Genomic DNA, 18,192 nt, shown 5'->3' on the forward strand with positions numbered 1-18,192 from the left:
ATATGAAAAACTGGAAAACACTAAAGTAGCATTTCTTATGTAGACACAATGCAGGGATTCCACATATTTTAATTATCAGAAGCTGCTTGTGCGTCCTTGTCACATCGCTCTGCGAAGAAGATGCATTTTAATGGAAAAGACCGGTGTTTAAGCAGCGCTGGTTGGAAAAAAAAATGTGTGATCAATTGGAATGGTTTCACAATAGAAGCATACAATTTATTATACACAATGTAGTCAAATGATTAAGAAATGAGCAGTATTTGTATTACTAAGCAATTGCTGTAAGATAATAAAAAAATTAAAAAATTAAAAAATATATAAAAATTATAAAAAAAATGCTAGTGCACTAGACTAATGTCCCATGATTCCTGGTGTAGTAGGGGGGATATGTGGCAATATTTGTGGGATCAGTCTGTTCATATTATGCCCTTTTTACATCATACCCAAATTATTGAGTGTATTACCGTCCACTGGTGGGTAGCCGTCCTGTGCTGTCAGCAACCTCCTCAGCAGATGTTATGCTGTCCAAGTGGATGTCCAAATTAACTTGAAAGGTGCAAGGCGCTGGCAGTAAATGGAGATACGGCTCCTGTTCTGGAACTAGTGGAGGTTTCCAATAAAGGGCTGGTTCGGATAGGTCCCAATCGAGAGTGACAGGAAAACAAATGCCAGGAATCTGGGTAGTACTCCTTCAATAGGGTCTGGGTGGCATGACTGACGCGTTTCGCTGTATTCCACAGCTTTACCAAAGGATAGGGTGTGTTTGTTCCCAGGGGGGTATTTATACTGCTTCGGGAAGTAGTAATTGATCACATGATACATGGTCACATGGTACATAAGAATGAAAAGGAGGCAAAGTACATTCATATCAACAACATACATAATGTTTTTTTTTTATAAACTTTCTAGAATGGGAGTTGTTTAAGGATATTTCTAATATTATGGTGGTGATTCATTGGTGGACAGAGGTCATGTGTCCCGGCTAGTCTCGCAATAATCTGTGTTCTTACAGGTGTTGTTAGTATTGTTAGCCTGTATTGGCTGTTATACATTCACGTCTGGGGATTCCCGAAAAAAACGCCACCAAAAAGTGTGGCGTTTATTTACTCTTTCTATAGGTTAGTTGACCAAATGGGGTGGAAGTGTTAGCAGGAATGCCGCACTTCATTCTCCCTCCAGAGAAGTGAAGGAGCATGCACCCGGTGACCGGAAGTGTATACAGCGCACACGCCAAGGACGGAAGTGCGTCATTCGAAGTGCGGGTGTTCCCAGGAATAGTGCCCTGCATAACACTATGGTTTGGCTGCCGGAAGTGGGGCTTTAATGGGACTATAGGATGACAGAAGTGGGGCATATATGCGTCCCATGTGGGATATATAAGGATACATGTACAAAAAAAGGGTCTTTGCAAAGAATTATTGCTGAAAGTGAAAAAGAAGAGATTTTAATTTTATGTATACAGTGGCAGATTCTTATAATACAAATATACAATATTTGTATGAAATATTTTTGATGTGAGATTGTGTTATCGGTGAACAATTATTTCCATTCAAGTCCTTTAACTGACACATTTCCTATCAAAATATACAGAAGGGAAAGAATGGGGAGAGAGAGAGGGGGGGGGGGGGTGAATGATTAGTGTTCTAACAGCTCAAACTGTTGCAATATGGATTTATTTCGCATAATCTTAGTAAATAGTGATTTATGACAGAAAAAATATTTTCCTAATCAGTTGTTTATTTTTTATTAATATTTAAATCATAAATTCTATGCATTATTTATTTATTGTAAAGGTTCCTTTTTCACTTTTTTATTATCTCAGTCATTTTCTCCTTTGAGAAAGCAGGGAAGGGGAGGGGGGAGGAAGGGAGAAAAAGTGGGGGGAGTGGGGATATATCGAAAATAGGTTTAATTATCAACAGATAGCTTAGTTAGGCAAACTCATAATAGAATATTTAGTTCAGCAGACTCCTTTCGGCCTCCTGGATGAATTGAACCTAGTTGATGCTTCCAGAAGACCTCCTGACGGGCAAGGCTTCTAAAGAGGTCTCCCCATCTTGGTGTTGCGGCAATGTGTTCTATCCCGACAATTTTCAATTCTGAGGGGTCCATATTATGGTGAAGGAAGAAGTGTTTTGATACACTATGCGTTAGAATCCCTTTCATAATATTTTGTCGGTGCTCAAGGAACCTAATTTTTAGTTATCTGGTCATGCGACCTACATAGTGAAGGTTACGGTTACACCTCAGAACATATATGATATAAGTGGAGTTACAGTTTATGAATTGTGTTAGGACATAAGGTTTTTCTTTTTGTGAAACTTGTTAAGTCTTTGTGTTCATCATATGTGTGCACGTGTTACATTTATAGCAGCCCTTTGGTTTGGTTGGAAGCCATGTGTTCATAGAATCCGGAATCTGATCTATATTTTTCAAAAAGCTGGGAGCCAGTTTTTTGAGAGTGGTGTTCTTCTTGAAGATGAATGGGGGTTCAACTAGAAGGGATTGGTTCAGTATTGGGTCTTGTTTGAGGATGTTTGTAGTTCTTTTTTTATGATTTTTGATCTTACTGCTTGCACTGTTATAAGTGGCAATGTACGCCAGTTTTCTAGTCAGAGGTCTCTGAGGGCCTTCATCCTATCTCCTATTCTTCCCTTTAAGGAGTTGTTCTCTTTCGCAGTTTAGTGATTCCGTGTATGCTTTCTCTCTTAGGCCTGGAGGATAGTCTCTTTGTAAAAAGGCGGAAGTCATTTTTTTGGACTGGAACATGAAATTTTGAGTGTTGGAGCATTTCCTTCTCAGACATGTAAACTGACCTTTAGGTATTGCTCATTTCCAGGGGAGGTAGTGCTCACTTTGAAAGTGTAAATAGGCATTTATCCCTACTTCTTTGTTATGGTTCTTTGTGGCTATCTGATTTCCCATGATCTCCAATGAGATACCCAAAATTAAATATTGGTGGGGTGAAAGTGATGGGTGAACTTGAAATTATTATCATTGTGATTTTAAATAGTCTACAAAAGATTGTTCTGAAAGTGCATCCCCATCCCAAATAATAAAAAGGTCATCGGTGTACCGCCCATAGAAAACCAGGCTTGCGCCAAACTCTCTCCCCCAAATCAGTTGGTCCTCAAATTGCCCCATATATAAATTAGCGTAGCTTGGTGCAAACCTGGTTCCCATTGCGGTATCCATGACTTGTAAATAGTGCTTGTCCAAAAAAAGAAAATAATTGTGTTGTAAAATAAAAAGAATAGCATCCCGAAGAAGGTGTTGGTGTTCCACTCTCAGGTCATTATCCTTACCTAGCCTTTCGGCTATAGCTTGGACTCCTAAGTGATGTGGAATATTGGAGAATAAGCTTTGGACGTCCAAGGTTAGAAAATGTAAGAGCTTTTCCAGGTTTGTTAATGGAAAAAATGCTCAGTGCTACAGTCCCACTATGGAATGGAGCAACTAGAAGTACTGTTTAACACACAAGGAGGCTGGATGTATGTGGTCACATCTGTACACAAATGTAACATCATTGTCAGTGTCTGTGACATTTGCTATTGTGTCATTATATATACGTCTTATACAATAAAAGTAGCGTTATCCTGGTAACCATTATGCTTTTACATATTAACTTTCTTACAGGACATATAAGGAACAGGATTCAAATTAAGAGGACGTGGAAAGGGAAATTGTTCTCCGATCAAGCCAACTAAATACATCATATCTCCTTACACCTCAGGAGGAGGAACAAACACTATTTTATTTTCTGGATAGAAGAAACCTTCAGCAACTAATTTGTTCTCACCTCATACATGATGAGTCTCACAGGAGAGAAACCACATGTGTGCTCTGAGTGTGACAAAAGCTTTACATATAAATCACAGCTTCTCATACATCAGATGAGTCACACAGGAGAGAAACCACATGTGTGTTCTGAGTGTGGCAAAGGCTTTACATGTAAATCACAGCTTCTCATACATCAGAGGAGTCACACAGGAGAGAATCCACATGTGTGTTCTGAGTGTGAAAAAAGCTTTACATGTAAATCACGGCTTCTCATACATCAGAGGAGTCACACTGGAGAGAAGCCAAATAAATGTTCTGAATGCAGCAAATGTTTTTCCCAGAAGTCAAAGCTTGTCATACATCAGAGGAGTCACACAGGAGAGAAGCCATATAAATGTTCTGAATGCTGCAAATGTTTTACCCGGAAGTCACATCTTGTCCTACATCAGATGAGTCACACAGGAGAGAAGCCATATAAATGTTCTGAATGCAGCAAATGTTTTTCCCGGAAGACACATCTTGTCCTACATCAGATGATTCACACAGGAGAGACACCGAATAAATGTTCTGAATGCAGCAAATGTTTTACTCAGAAGTCACATCTTGTCCTACATCAGAGGATTCACACAGGAGATAAACCATATCATTGTTCTGAATGCAGCAAATGTTTTTCTCAGAAGGCAGATCTTGTAAAACATCAGAGGAGTCACACAGGAGAGAAGCCATATAAATGTTCTGAATGCAGCAAATGGTTTTCTCTGAAGTCAGATCTTGTCCGACATCAGAGGAGTCACACAGGAGAGAAACCATATAAATGTTCTGAATGCAGCAAATGTTTTACTCATAAGTCACATCTTGTCACACATCAGAGGAGTCACACAGGAGAGAAGCCATATAAATGTTCTGAATGCAGCAAATGCTTTTCCCTGAAGTCAGATCTTGTCCTACATCAGAGGAGTCACACAGGAGAGAAGCCATATAAATGTTCTGAATGCAGCAAATGCTTTTCCCTGAAGTCACATCTTGTCCTACATCAGAGGAGTCACACAGGAGAGAAGCCATATAAATGTTCTGAATGCAGCAAATGTTTTTCCCAGAAGTCACTTCTTGTCCGACATCAGAGGAGTCACAAAGGAGAGAAACCATATAAATGTTCTGAATGCAGCAAATGTTTTTCCCAGAAGTCACATCTTGTCCTACATCAGAGGAGTCACACAGGAGAGAAGCCATATAAATGTTCTGAATGCAGCAAATGTTTTACTCAGAAGTCACATCTTGTCACACATCAGAGGAGTCACACAGGAGAGAGGCCATATAAATGTTCTGAATGCAGCAAATGTTTTACTCAGAAGTCACATCTTGTCACACATCAGAGGAGTCACACAGGAGAGAAGCCATATAAATGTTCTGAATGCAGCAAATGCTTTTCCCTGAAGTCACTTCTTGTCCGACATCAGAGGAGTCACACAGGAGAGAAGCCATATAAATGTTCTGAATGCAGCAAATGTTTTTCCAAGAAGTCAGATCTTGTCCTACATCAGAGGAGTCACACAGGAGAGAAGCCATATAAATGTTCTGAATGCAGCAAATGTTTTTCCCTGAAGTCACATCTTGTCCTACATCAGAGGAGTCACACAGGAGAGAAGCCATAGAAATGCTCCAAATGCAACAAATGTTTTACCCAAGAGTCACATCTTGTCCAACATCAGAGGAGTGTGTTGGCAGTATTGATAAACAGATGGACAGACAGCACTATATGGGGTATATACAGACAGCGCCATATAAAGCAGATTGGAGGTGGTATACACAGACAAATGTATGCATAGAATACCATAAGGGGGTTTTGACGGATGGATACAGTAGGTGACTAGACAGACAGAGCACCATATGGGGGAATAGCTTGCCAGGAGAGGGCATACAGACATTCTCTGTTCTCTGCCTCCCTTCCTGTGCATGTACACTGCTGGGCTCTGCCTCCCTCCCTGTGCACGTACACTGCTGGGCTCTGCCTCCCTCCCTGTGTACATACACTGCTGGGCTCTGCCCCTCTCCCTATAAATACACTGCTGTGCTTTGCCTCCCTCCCTGTGTACATACACTACTGGGCTATGCCTCCCTCCCTGTGCGTACACTGCTAGGCTCTACCTCCATCCCTGTGTACATACACTGCTGAGCTCTGCCTCCCTCTTTCCCTGTGTAAGTAAGCTGCTGTGCTCTGCCTCCCTCCCTGTGTATGTACACTGCTGTGCTCTGCTTTCTTCCTGTACATACACTGCTGGGCTCTGCCTCTCTCCCTGTGTAAATACACTGCTGGGCTTTTCCTCCCCCTCTGTACATACACTGCTGGTCTCTGACTCCCTCCCTGTGTTAATACACTGCTGGGCTCCGCCTCCCTCCCTGTGTTTGTGCACTGCTGGGCTCCGCCTCCCTCCCTGTGTTTGTGCACTGCTGGGCTCTGCCTCCCTCCCTATGTACATACTCTGCTGGGCTTTTCCTCCCCCCCTCCCTCCCTTTGTACGTGCACTGCTTGGCTCTGCCTCCCTCCCTCTCTGTGTTGTGCTCTACTTTCCTCCCTGTACATACACTGCTGGGCTTTGCCTCTCTCCCTGTGTACATGCACTGCTGTGCTCTACCTCCCTCCCTGTGTATGTACACTGCTGTGCTCTGCCTCCCACCCTGTGTATGTTCACTGCTGGGCTCTGCCTCCTTCCCTGTATACGTGCACTGCTGGGCTCCACCTCCGCCCCTGTGTATGTGCATTGCTGGGCTCCTGCTCCCTGTACATACACTTCTGGGCCCTGCTTCCCTTCCTCTCTGTGTTTGTGCAATTCTTGGCTCTGCCTCCCTCTCTCCCTGTGTACCTACACTGCTGGGCTCTGCCTCACTCCCTCTACATACACTGCTGGTCTCTGCCTCCCTCCCTCTCTTTGTACATGCACTGCTGGGCTATGCCTGCATCCCTGTGTACATACACTGCTGGGAACTGCCTCCCTCCCTGTGTTCATACACTGCTGGGCTCTGCCTCCCTCCCTATATGTGCACTACTGGGTTCTATCTCCCTCCCTGTGTATGCACAATGCTGGTTTCTGCCTCCCTCCCTGTACATACAATGCTGGGCCCTGCCTCCCTCCCTCCCTCAGTACTTGCACTTGCTTCCCTCCCTGTGTACGCGCTCTGATAGGCTCTGCCTCCCTTCCTCTCTGTATATATGCACTGCTGGGCTCTGCCTCCCTCCCTCTCTGTGTATATGTGTATATGCACTGCTGGGCTCTGCCACTCTCCCTGTGTATGTACACTACTGGGCTCTACCTCTCTCCCTCCCTGTGTATGTGCACTGCTGGGCTCTGCCACCCTCGCTGTGTACATGCTTGGCTCTGCCTCCATCCCTCTCTGTGTATGTGCACTGATGGGCTCTTCCTTCCTCCCTCCCTTTGTATGTGCACTGCTGGGTTCTGCTTCCCTCCCCATGTAGGTGCACTGCTGGGCTCTCCCCCTCCCTGTGTATGTGCACTGCTGGGCTCTGCCTCCCTCCCTCTCTTTGTAGGTGCACTGCTGGGCTCTGCCTTCTACCTCCCTGTGTACGTACACTGCTGTGCTCTGGTTCCCTCCCTGTGTATGTACACTGCTGCGCTCTTCCTCCCTCTCTGTGTACACTGCTGGTAACTTTCTCCCACACTCTCTTTGTATGTGCACTTCTGGGCTCTGCCTCCCTCTTTGTGTATATGCACTGCTGGGCTCCACCTTCCTCGCTGTGTGCATACACTGCTTGGGCTCTGCCTCCCTCCCTCCCTCCCTGTGTACATGCTCTGCAGGGCTCTGCCTCCCTCTCTCTCTTTGTATGTGCACTCCTGTTCTCTGCCAACCTCCCTGTACATACACTGCTTGGCTATGACTCCCTCCTTGTGTACATGCACTGCTGGGCACTGCCTCCCTCCCTGTGTAAGTACACTGCTGGGCTCTGCCTAAATCCCTCTCTGTGTACACTGCTGGTAACTTCCTCCCACCCTCTCTTTGTATGGGCACTTCTGGGCTCTGCCTCCCTCCTTGTGTATATGCACTGCTGGGCTCCACCTCCCTCGCTGTGTGCATACACTGCTGGGCTCTGCCTCCCTCCCTGTGTACGTGCACTGCTGGGCTTTGCCTCCCTCCCAGTGTGCGTGCCCTGCTGGGCTCCGCCTCTCTCCCTGTACATACACTGCCGGGCCCTGCGGCCCTCCCTTTGTATGTGCACTGCTGGGCTCTGCCTCCCTCTCTCCCTGTGTACGTACACTGCTGGGCTCTTCCTCCCTCCCGTTGTACATGCTCTTTTGGGCTCTGCCTCCCTCTATCTGTGTATGTGTACTGCTTGGCTCTGCCTCCCTCTATCTGTGTATGTGTACTGCTTGGCTCTGAATCTCCCTCTATCTGTGTATGTGTACTGCTTGGCTCTGCCTCCCTCTATCTGTGTATGTGTACTGCTTGGCTCTGCCTCCCTCTATCTGTGTATGTGTACTGCTTGGCTCTGCCTCCCTCTATCTGTGTATGTGTACTGCTTGGCTCTGCCTCCCTCTATCTGTGTATGTGTACTGCTTGGCTCTGCCTCCCTCTATCTGTGTATGTGTACTGCTTGGCTCTGCCTCCCTCTATCTGTGTATGTGTACTGCTTGGCTCTGCCTCCCTCTATCTGTGTATGTGTACTTCTTGGCTCTGCCTCCCTCTATCTGTGTATGTGTACTTCTTGGCTCTGCCTCCCTCTATCTGTGTATGTGTACTGCTTGGCTCTGCCTCCCTCTATCTGTGTATGGGTACTTCTTGGCTCTGCCTCCCTCTATCTGTGTATGTGCACTGCTGGGCTCTGCCTCCCTCTCTCCCTGTGTACGTACACTGCTGGGCTCTTCCTCCCTCCCGTTGTACATGCTCTTTTGGGCTCGGCCTCCCTCTATCTGTGTATGTGTACTGCTTGGCTCTGCCTCCCTCTATTTGTGTATGTGTACTTCTTGGCTCTGCCTCCCTCTATCTGTGTATGTGTACTGCTTGGCTCTGCCTCCCTCTCTCCCTGTGTATGTTAACAAGTATTTATTTTTACAGAGTGCAGTGGAATTACCTTTGGAGATCCTTCCAAGCAGCCAGGCCCCATAGTAATCTCTATAGTTACACCACTGATTATAGGAACCCTGTATGCGGCCTTGTACCACCCTACAGGTCTCCTCTCGTCTCTCTTCTTTCCCTCATGCCTCCATATTGCTGCCTTACCTCACGCACTCTGAATACTATGTACTACCTGTATCACATAGTAACCAATCATTATTACATGTGTTAGTTGATGACACTAGACTGCTAAGAGTGGATTTCTAGTTGCTATGGGTTACAGTAAATCCTTGCTTTTCACATGATATTATCCAGGTCTGATGGAGAGCACATTGTGTAATAGGCGAATACTAACATTCTCCATAATAAATAGCAGCACAGTAACAGTATACACGTTACTATGACACAGTATATACCGATATAATCTGCATGAAGGACGATGTTCTAACTAGAGATGTGCGTGCTCGGATTCCTCAGATCCGACCCTGCACAAACAGTAGCAATCTGAGCCCGGGTCCGAGCACCGCTCTGAGCTTCCCGTCTGACTCGGATCCAGGCACGTGGGCAAAATGTCATTGCCCGATGCTGGATTCTCGCGAGATCTGGACCGCTATGTAAATAGCAAGTGCCCGGCACCATTTGTCACTCGTGAGTTAGGAGGGTTAGGGATAGGAGTGTGCTTAGTACTGTGCAGAGCTTTGTTAGGTTAGGTAGGTTAGGGACTGGAGCTGTGTTTTTATTTTTGCTGCTGGGTCAAAAGTCAGTGCCTACTAATGTCACTGTCTGCTCTGCTCTCTGCTGTTGTGTGCTCTGCACTACCAGTGGCTGGCTGCAAGCCCAGTCAGTATTACCTCTACCTGGCCAATTCAATCAGACGTGTATATGACTGTGCAGTGTACACTGTTGTTAAACTTATTAACCACTTGTATACCAGTCTGCTGGTGCATCTGCTGGTGTATTTTTTACCTCCCTGCTGGTGTATTTTTTTTACAGCGTTATATAACTAGTAAAGATATTCTCTGCTGGTGCATCTACTGTACTGAGTCTGACATATAAATAAATATTAATGAATTAACAGTGTACTGGTGCATCTACTAAATAAAATAATATCTCTGCTGATGCATATTAATTATACTGCCGTGTATATATAATATCTCTTTGGTGATGCCTAATTAATTTGCTGCCGCATATATAATATCTCTCTGGTGGGGCATAATTAATTTACTGCCATATATATAATATCTCCCTGGTGGTGCCTAATTAATTTACTGCCATTTATATAATATCTCTCTGGTGGGGCATAATTAATTTACTGCCATATATACAATATCTCTCTGGTGGGGCATAATTAATTTACTGCCATATATATAATATCTCTCTGGTGGGGTCTATTTAATTTACTGCCGTATATAAAATATATCTCTGATGGGGCCTAATTAATTTACTGCCGTATCTTTCTATATAATAAGTTGAAGAGTCTGTGTGCGTGCGTGTGTGTGTGCGTGCGTGTGTGTGTGCGTGTCCGTTGCATTGCGGACACACCGTGGCACTCAGAGCCACCAAATTCTGCAACAAGATACCTCTGTACCCGGTGGTGTGCACCTCGAAGCCGTTTTTGGGAAATTTCACTTAGAAATTTAAAAAACACCAAGTTTTAATTTGCCTTAATTGATGATCTGGGAAAAGGATCGACGATCTGGGAAACCGTTGCGAAGGAACAACTCCACACCTGATTTCATTGCTGTCATTGAGTATGAATGACACATTCTAACACTATGGCGGAGACTTTAAGCAATTAGGAATGAATGAGGATATACATAGACCACACATCACACACAAATGTACACATTGTACACGTGCACACACACACACAGTACACCACATACGCACACATAGTACACAACACACACATATATACGTAGCGAGCTTCACACACTTACACATTGGACAGATACAAACACAACAAAACACACACATAACACACCACATGCAGTACATCACAAACCCATATACACTACAACACACACTCAAAAACAGTACAACAAACACACACACTTAAACATTGTGCAGATACAGAAACACACACAAACATTGCCAGGATAGGCACAGCACACTACACTACACACACATGTATACGTAGCGCACCTCACAAACTTACACATTCGGCAGATACACACAACACACACACATAACACACCACTCACAGTACAACACACACCCACATTCACTACAACACACAGCCAAAAACAGTACAATACACAGATCACACACACTTAAACATTGCACAGATACACACGGCACACTACACACACACATTTATACGTAGCACACCTTACGCACTTACACATAGGGCAGATAAACACAGCACACACACACATAACATACCTCTAACAACACAACACACACCCACATTCACTACAACAAACAGCCAAAAATAGTACAATACACAGATCACATACACTTAAACATTGCACAGATACACACGGCACACACATTTATACGTAGCACACCTTACGCACTTACACATAGGGCAGATACACACAGCACACACACACATAACATACCTCTAACAACACAACACACACCCACATTCACCATACACACCCAAAAAACAGTACAACATACACAAAACACACACTTAAACATTGCACATATACACAAAGACACAACATACACATACTGTATATACATAGCACACCTCACACACTTACGCATTGGACAGATACATGCAACACACACAACCACATACACTACATCACACACACAAAAACAGTACAACACACAGAACACATAAAAAATTGACGTTTATTTAACAGTCTGTACCAGCAAATAAAAACTGTACCTAATGTACCGTTTTTTTCTTTTTTCCGCATATCCGTCTCTCCAGTCCTCCAGCCTGTCACTGCACTCCCCAGCCAGTTGCACTGAGAAATCTTTGTCCTGGCCAATGCACCCCTTGATCAATACAAAGTGGGTACACTGCACTCACCCTGTCAGTTGTATGTTAGGCACTGCTCTGCCTTGAGGGTTTCCCAGACTCTTTTGGCTCATAGATAATGTTTGGTCGATGGGCATGAGCGCTGCATGTATTCGTTTGAATGTTATGAGTGTAAGAATTTGAAGAATAATACTGAGATGAAGATTTGCCACGTTAAAGTGTACAATTTACTCAATAAATCGTGAAAAAAATATATGTACATAGAAGTACAACCAAGAAATAAAAGTAGGTTTAAAAAATAAATTCTAATTCAAACTGATAATTGTTTGGATGGGGTGGGTTGCCAAACAAATCTATAAGTGGAGGGGGGTATGGATTTTGTGGGCATAATTGGTGTTTGGTACACCTACAGGGGGTCCCCAGTTGATGAGAAATTTTCACTACAGTGTCACCGTAGGGGGAAATCCAATTGGGGTTCAGGTGGTCTTTTAGGGACCCCTTTACAATCCCGTTGGTCTCTTCTCCTAAAGCCTATGGTCTCCCTCAGTGAGTAACAATTATTAAGGGAGACCGTAGGCTCAAGGAGAAGAGACCTACGGGATTGTAAAGGGTTCCTAAAAGACCACCTGGACCCGAATTGGGAATCCCCTTATGGTGACACTGTGACCATGACACTGTAGTGAAAATCCCATCAAATGAGTAGCCCCAGTAGGTGTACCAAACACCAATTATGCCCACAATATCCATATCCCCTCCTTCTATAGATTTGTTTCACAACCCACCCCCATCCAAACAATTATGAGTTTGAATCAGAACTTATTTTTTAATCCTACTTTCATTTCTTGATTGTACTTCTATGTACACTTATATCTTTTCATGATTTATTGAGTAAATTGTACACTTTAACATGGAAAATCTTTATCTCAGTCTTATTCTTCAACTTCTTACACTCCAAACCTTATCAATGCACCCATTGATGATTGCGATGGCTGGATCGGTGGATTGGCCCGGCGGGTGTAGGGAAGAATTTGGCCCATTGCACCCATTCCCAGTGGTGCATTGCAGTGTTGTGCGGGTAGCCTGCGTCGCGTTATGACGTCATGTGGCCAGGCCTGCGGACATACTCCCACACTCAGGGGCTGCCCCACTGGTAGAGATGACCGGTGCATGTGCTTTACAGATCTCCAGACCTCAGAGACTGCTGCAGGCTGGATTGGTGAGGGGAGTGGCAGGGAGCGTTGAATTTTTTAATAATTATGGCGCGGTAAGTAACGCCCACCCCGGTCTCCACGCACTCAGCACCTGTATTTACACATCGTAGAAACTGTACCATTGAAAGTATAGAAATGGAGGTGTGGCCACATCCCTTTCTGATTTTGTACCGATTTCTGACCCTCAGATGTGGAGGCTATGTCATAGGTGCTAAATCTCAGGAGTGGATGTAGAATTCATCAACACATACAAGTTATCAACTCAGGATCGTTGTGTTTCAAACAACACCACCACACCTGAATTCATTGCCGTCATTGAGTATCAATGCAAACACATTCTACACAACACTTTTATGGCAAGCTGCTCAATCAGAGGTCTGCCATTCAGGTGCCAACAGGGAGGGGTAAATCTGGTTAGGAAAAAAAACAGTTTGTATCCCTATTGCACACTGAATGAGAAATATACATATAATAATCAGGGCCGGCGCCACCACTAGGCAAATCTAGGCATTTGCCTAGGGCGCCGGCCACTGGAGGGCGGCATTTTGCTCCCCCTCCCCCGTGCCGCGGGGGTAGCTGTCCTGCGGCGCTGTGTATTTAACCCCTTGAGTGGTTTGCCCAGAGATTTTCCGGGCTCAGCTGCGCTGCCGCAGCGGGCTGTCCCGGAAAATCTCCGGGCAAACCACTAACATACAATAGGTGCGCGCCAGTGGTGTCCAGGTGTGCACCACTGGCGCAGCACCTCTAGTGCCCACCCCCCGCCACAAACCTTGTGTCCCCCCCTGTCTCCAACATGACCTTTTGTCCGGCGGCAACGATCCCCTGCCGCCCGCTAGCCGCCCGCCGCCCGTCACTCATTTTACAGTGACGTCGGCGGCAGGCTCGGGTATGGTCGGCGCGGGAGGACTCGGGAGCGCTCAGGCACCCGAGTCCTTCCAAGCCACCGCGATCATCCCTCAGCCTGCCGCCGACGTCACTGCTAAAAGTGACAGGCGGCCGGGAGTCTGACAGTGCAGCGGCAGCACGGGAGCTCCGGCGTACTAACGCCGGAGCAGAGGTGAGGGGGGGGGGGGAGAGGCTTACAAATACACAGCGCCGCAGGACAGCTACCTTCCCCCCCCCCCCGGCACCGGGGCGCCCCCACCCCGACTCGCCTGGGGCGCTCCGGTGCCTTGCACCGGCCCTGATAATAATCAGATAATACAGAGATCTTTGTTGCATATATCTGCAGATATAGGGTTAAGCCCCCAGGCCGTACGTCAAGGCATCTCTGTCACTGGGGGTCCCTAACACTGGGTATGGGTCTGGGGTGTGGGCCCCCAATATGCCGGCACAGGCTGACTACTCCAGGGCAGCACACAAATGAAAGTTAGTAGGTGTTAAATAAGAAACACATAAGTGCTATGTAAGGAGGTGAAGGTGTGGTTAAAATAATACATACAATGTGATAGGGAAAAACATAAATGTTAATAAAGTGTTAGGGTGTGCTAACCTGGAGCAGACCAGCCATACCAACAAAGAGGGAATCACACTCCCAAACCCATCCCATGCACAATAACAAATTTATGGGCCTAATAGCCCAGTGTAAGGCCACATGATAATGGCTTACAACATCTGAGAGCCAGCTTACCTGGAGATACCCCTGGCTTCTCCAATGGCACTCAGGTGTCAGCAATCCCTCCTAATGCTGACCCATCTATGCCTCTCTCAACTGCACAACACTTTTATTGGCAAGCTGCTCAATCAGAGGTCTGTCATTCAGGTGCCAACAGGGAGGGGTAAATCTGGTTAGGAAAAAAACAGTTTGTATCCCTATTGCACACTGAATGAGAAATATACATATAATAATCAGATAATACAGAAATCTTTGTTGCATATATCTGCAGATATAGGGTTAAGCCCCCAGGCCGTACGTCAAGGCATCTCTGTCACTGGGGGTCCCTAACACATTCTAACATTATGGTGAAATCTACAACAAATTACAATCTTAGGTCTTTGGCACAGCATACTGTAAGATTACATTTTTCAGCAATTTTGGAAATAAAAAAACCCCAAGGTTTTCCCGGGCAACGCCGGGAGGGTCAGCTAGTATATAATATAACTCTGATGGGGCCTAATTAATTTACTGCCGTATATATAATATTTATCTTTTGGTGCATCTACTGCCGTATATACTTGCACTCCAGTGGTGCTGTCCTGTAGTGTAATATATTGCACAACTCCACAAAAATAATGGAGATCCAAAATATGGAGAATCAAATTGGGAAAGATGAAGGGCCGCTTCCTCTTCTGAATCTGCTGCAAATGCAAGTAGTAATGATGACATAGACGATGATATGCCATCAACGTCATCTGCCAAGGCTGATGTCCAGTGTCAAAGTACGGGGCATGTAAAATCCAAAAAGCCAAAGTTGAGAAAAAGGAGGACCAAAAAAAATAAATTCAAATCATTGGAGGAGAAATGTAAAATTGGCAATGTGCCATTTACGACACGGAGTGGCAAGGAACGGTTAAGGCCCTGGCCTGTATTCATGACTGGTGGTTTAACTACACATGACCATGCAAGCCCTCCTACTCCCCCCTTTAGAAATTTGAAGAGATTTCAGCTGTCATCAAAAACACAGCAAACATCTCTGCCTACTAAAGAAGACATGTTGTCACAAACCCCCAAGCAGAGTCCAAGGGTGTTGGTGGTTGCGATGCTTGACCTTACCATCGCTGTATAGGAAGAGCTGGCTCCTTCCACCATTTCAGCACTCCCTCTGCATATGCTGGAGGGATCACCCACAGTGCAGTTCCTGATTTAGATAATGAAGGTGTCAATGTTGTAGACCGAGGAGGATATTGATGTAGCTGGCGCTGAGGAGGAAGTTGACGAGGAGGATGCTGAGGTGGTTTGCTTAAATGAGGCACCAGAGGGGGAAACAGTTGTTGTCCATGGGATGAAAAAGACCATCGTCCAAAAAATCCACCTCTATGGTCTGGAATGTATTGCCATATGTATGGCCTATTGGCAGAGGACCAATAAATCCACCTCCTACAGAAGAATCATTGGCTCAGGTAATAAACACTCTCTTTGTTCTTATCAGTGGTACCCAGAAACAAAAGAAGAGAGAAACACAATAGTGTAATACATTAAGTCACATAAGTGAATATAAATGTTCACACAGGTGGTATGACTCGTACCCTTGGTGTAAGTCTACTTTTCAAGGTAGACTACAATCGCATATAAGGGAGCGGTAACGTCACCGTCACATCCAAACAATTCCAGATCCCAACAGCATATAAAATGAAGAAAAAAGCTGATATGGTGAAGTACAGGTTTTTATTATTAAAACAATTTCATAAAACAAAGAACAAGGTATGCCACAGCTGACTCTCACCGAGTGGTGTTGTCTACAGCAGAAGTGGTAGACAATATGCGCAGATGTTACAACAACAAACAGGCGTCCCTTGAAGTTGATCACCCCAGCTGGTCAGATGTCCTCCTTGCTCTCCACAAAGCCAACGTGCTTCGAAGCTCCAAGGCTTCTTATTCAAGGCATGAAAGGGATATGTGCCTAATCCCGTATTTATACTTCTATTGGGGAATCCTAATGCCAGACACAAAGTAATCTATCCTTATAATCCCGGACCTCCCCATAGAGTTGATAAATTCCCCGATTCCATGTTTTCCTGAGCACAATGAATAGCTGTAAATTTCCCGCAATGTTATTTCCGGTTTCCGGCCTCCGCCGGAACCAGAAGCGACTTTTTACCGCCCTCCGTCATCAGCTGGAACCGGAAGTGATGTTATGCGGTTCACCGGCGGCTTGTTTGTGTTCCACTGAGTTTTATTCTCTATTTCCTGTCTTTGGTCCCGGCGGAAGTGATGATAATTTTTGCGGAACACCAAAACCGCAAAAACACCAATGTTACGAGTCATACCACCTGTGTGAAAATGAATATTCACTTATGTGACTTACTGTATTACACTATTGTGTTTCTCTCTTCTTTTGTTTCTGGGTACTACTGATAAGAACAAAGAGAGTGTTTATTACCTGTGCCAAGGATTTGTCAGTATACTCTTTTCTTCTGTATCGATGTTTGTATGATTGGTGATTCATACTACTGATTTGAATCCATAGGCTGCGGTTAGCACAAGGATCTATCCAATAGTCTTCTTTTGTAAAATCCTCCTCTACGGTTTGGATTTTTTTTTATCCGAATCCGGACGACAAATGTATTGCCATATGTAGCTTATGTAAAGCTCCAATAAGCAGGGGTAAGGATCTTACCCACCTAGGGAGATCCTCCCTTATACGTCACCTCAAGACCCTTCATAAATCAGTGTTTAGTTCAGGAACTGTGGCTAGCAGTCCACGGACACCTAAATCCCTTGGTCCTCCTTTTGGAGCCAAGCGCCTGAAAAGCACACCACCAACTCCCTCCTCGTCAAATTCCTCCTTAATTCGGATCGGGGGGAGTCCTGCAGGCCATGTCACCAGCATGACTGACTCCTCTTCTATCCACGATTGCTGCAGCGAGAATCCTGCAGCGCTACGCTGTAAGACGGCTACGTCTTTCACTAAGCAATTGACCATCCAACGGTCATTTGCCATGAGGATGAAATACATCAGCAGTCATCCTATGGCAGCTATGTTGGTTTTAGATGTGCATCCAGTGTCCGCCATCAGTGGAGTGGGATTTAGACGGTTGATGGAGGTATTGTGTCCCCGGTACCAAATCCCATCTAGATTCCACTTCACTAGGCAGGTGATACCCGCGATGTACAGGGACGTCAGAAAAAGTGTCCTCAGTGCCCTGAAAAATACGGCTGTACCCAGTGTCCACTTAACTACGGACATGTGGACAAGTGGATCATGGCAAACTAAGGACTATATGACTGTGACATCCCACTGGGTAGATGCATTGCCTTCCTCAGCAGCAACATATCCTGCATGCCAGCTCCTTCCAAGGCAGTCTATGCTGTGTATCCCCACTTTCAGGAAGAGGCACAACGCCGATAACCTCTTAGAGAAACTGAGGGAAATCATCTCCCAGTGGCTTACCCCCCCTTAGACTCTCCTGGGTATTTGTGGTGTCGGACAACATGCGGGCATTACACATGGGCAATTTCCAGAAAGTGCCTTGTTTTGGCAAGCGATACATTTGGTGGTGCAGCATTTCATCAGAAGTGACAGGAGCGTGCAGGAG

The 18,192-nt window shown here is 45.3% G+C and overlaps 1 protein-coding gene across 1 annotated transcript in view; it reads left to right on the forward strand.

The window, feature by feature from the left end:
- Positions 1 to 10,045, forward strand: part of LOC146075998 (uncharacterized) — a 29,795-nt gene extending 19,750 nt beyond the window's left edge. Inside the window, exon 3 of the mRNA XM_083185756.1 lies at positions 3,637 to 10,045. Coding sequence (XP_083041882.1) covers positions 3,807 to 5,432 — 1,626 coding nt within the window. The 5' untranslated portion in view covers positions 3,637 to 3,806 and the 3' untranslated portion in view covers positions 5,433 to 10,045. The remainder of the gene's footprint in view (positions 1 to 3,636) is intronic.
- The last annotated feature ends 8,147 nt before the right edge of the window (positions 10,046 to 18,192 follow it).

Source organism: Crinia signifera, chromosome 4 (genome assembly GCF_055691185.1).
Source record: "Crinia signifera chromosome 4, ASM5569118v1, whole genome shotgun sequence".
Classification (NCBI taxonomy): domain Eukaryota; kingdom Metazoa; phylum Chordata; class Amphibia; order Anura; family Myobatrachidae; genus Crinia; species Crinia signifera.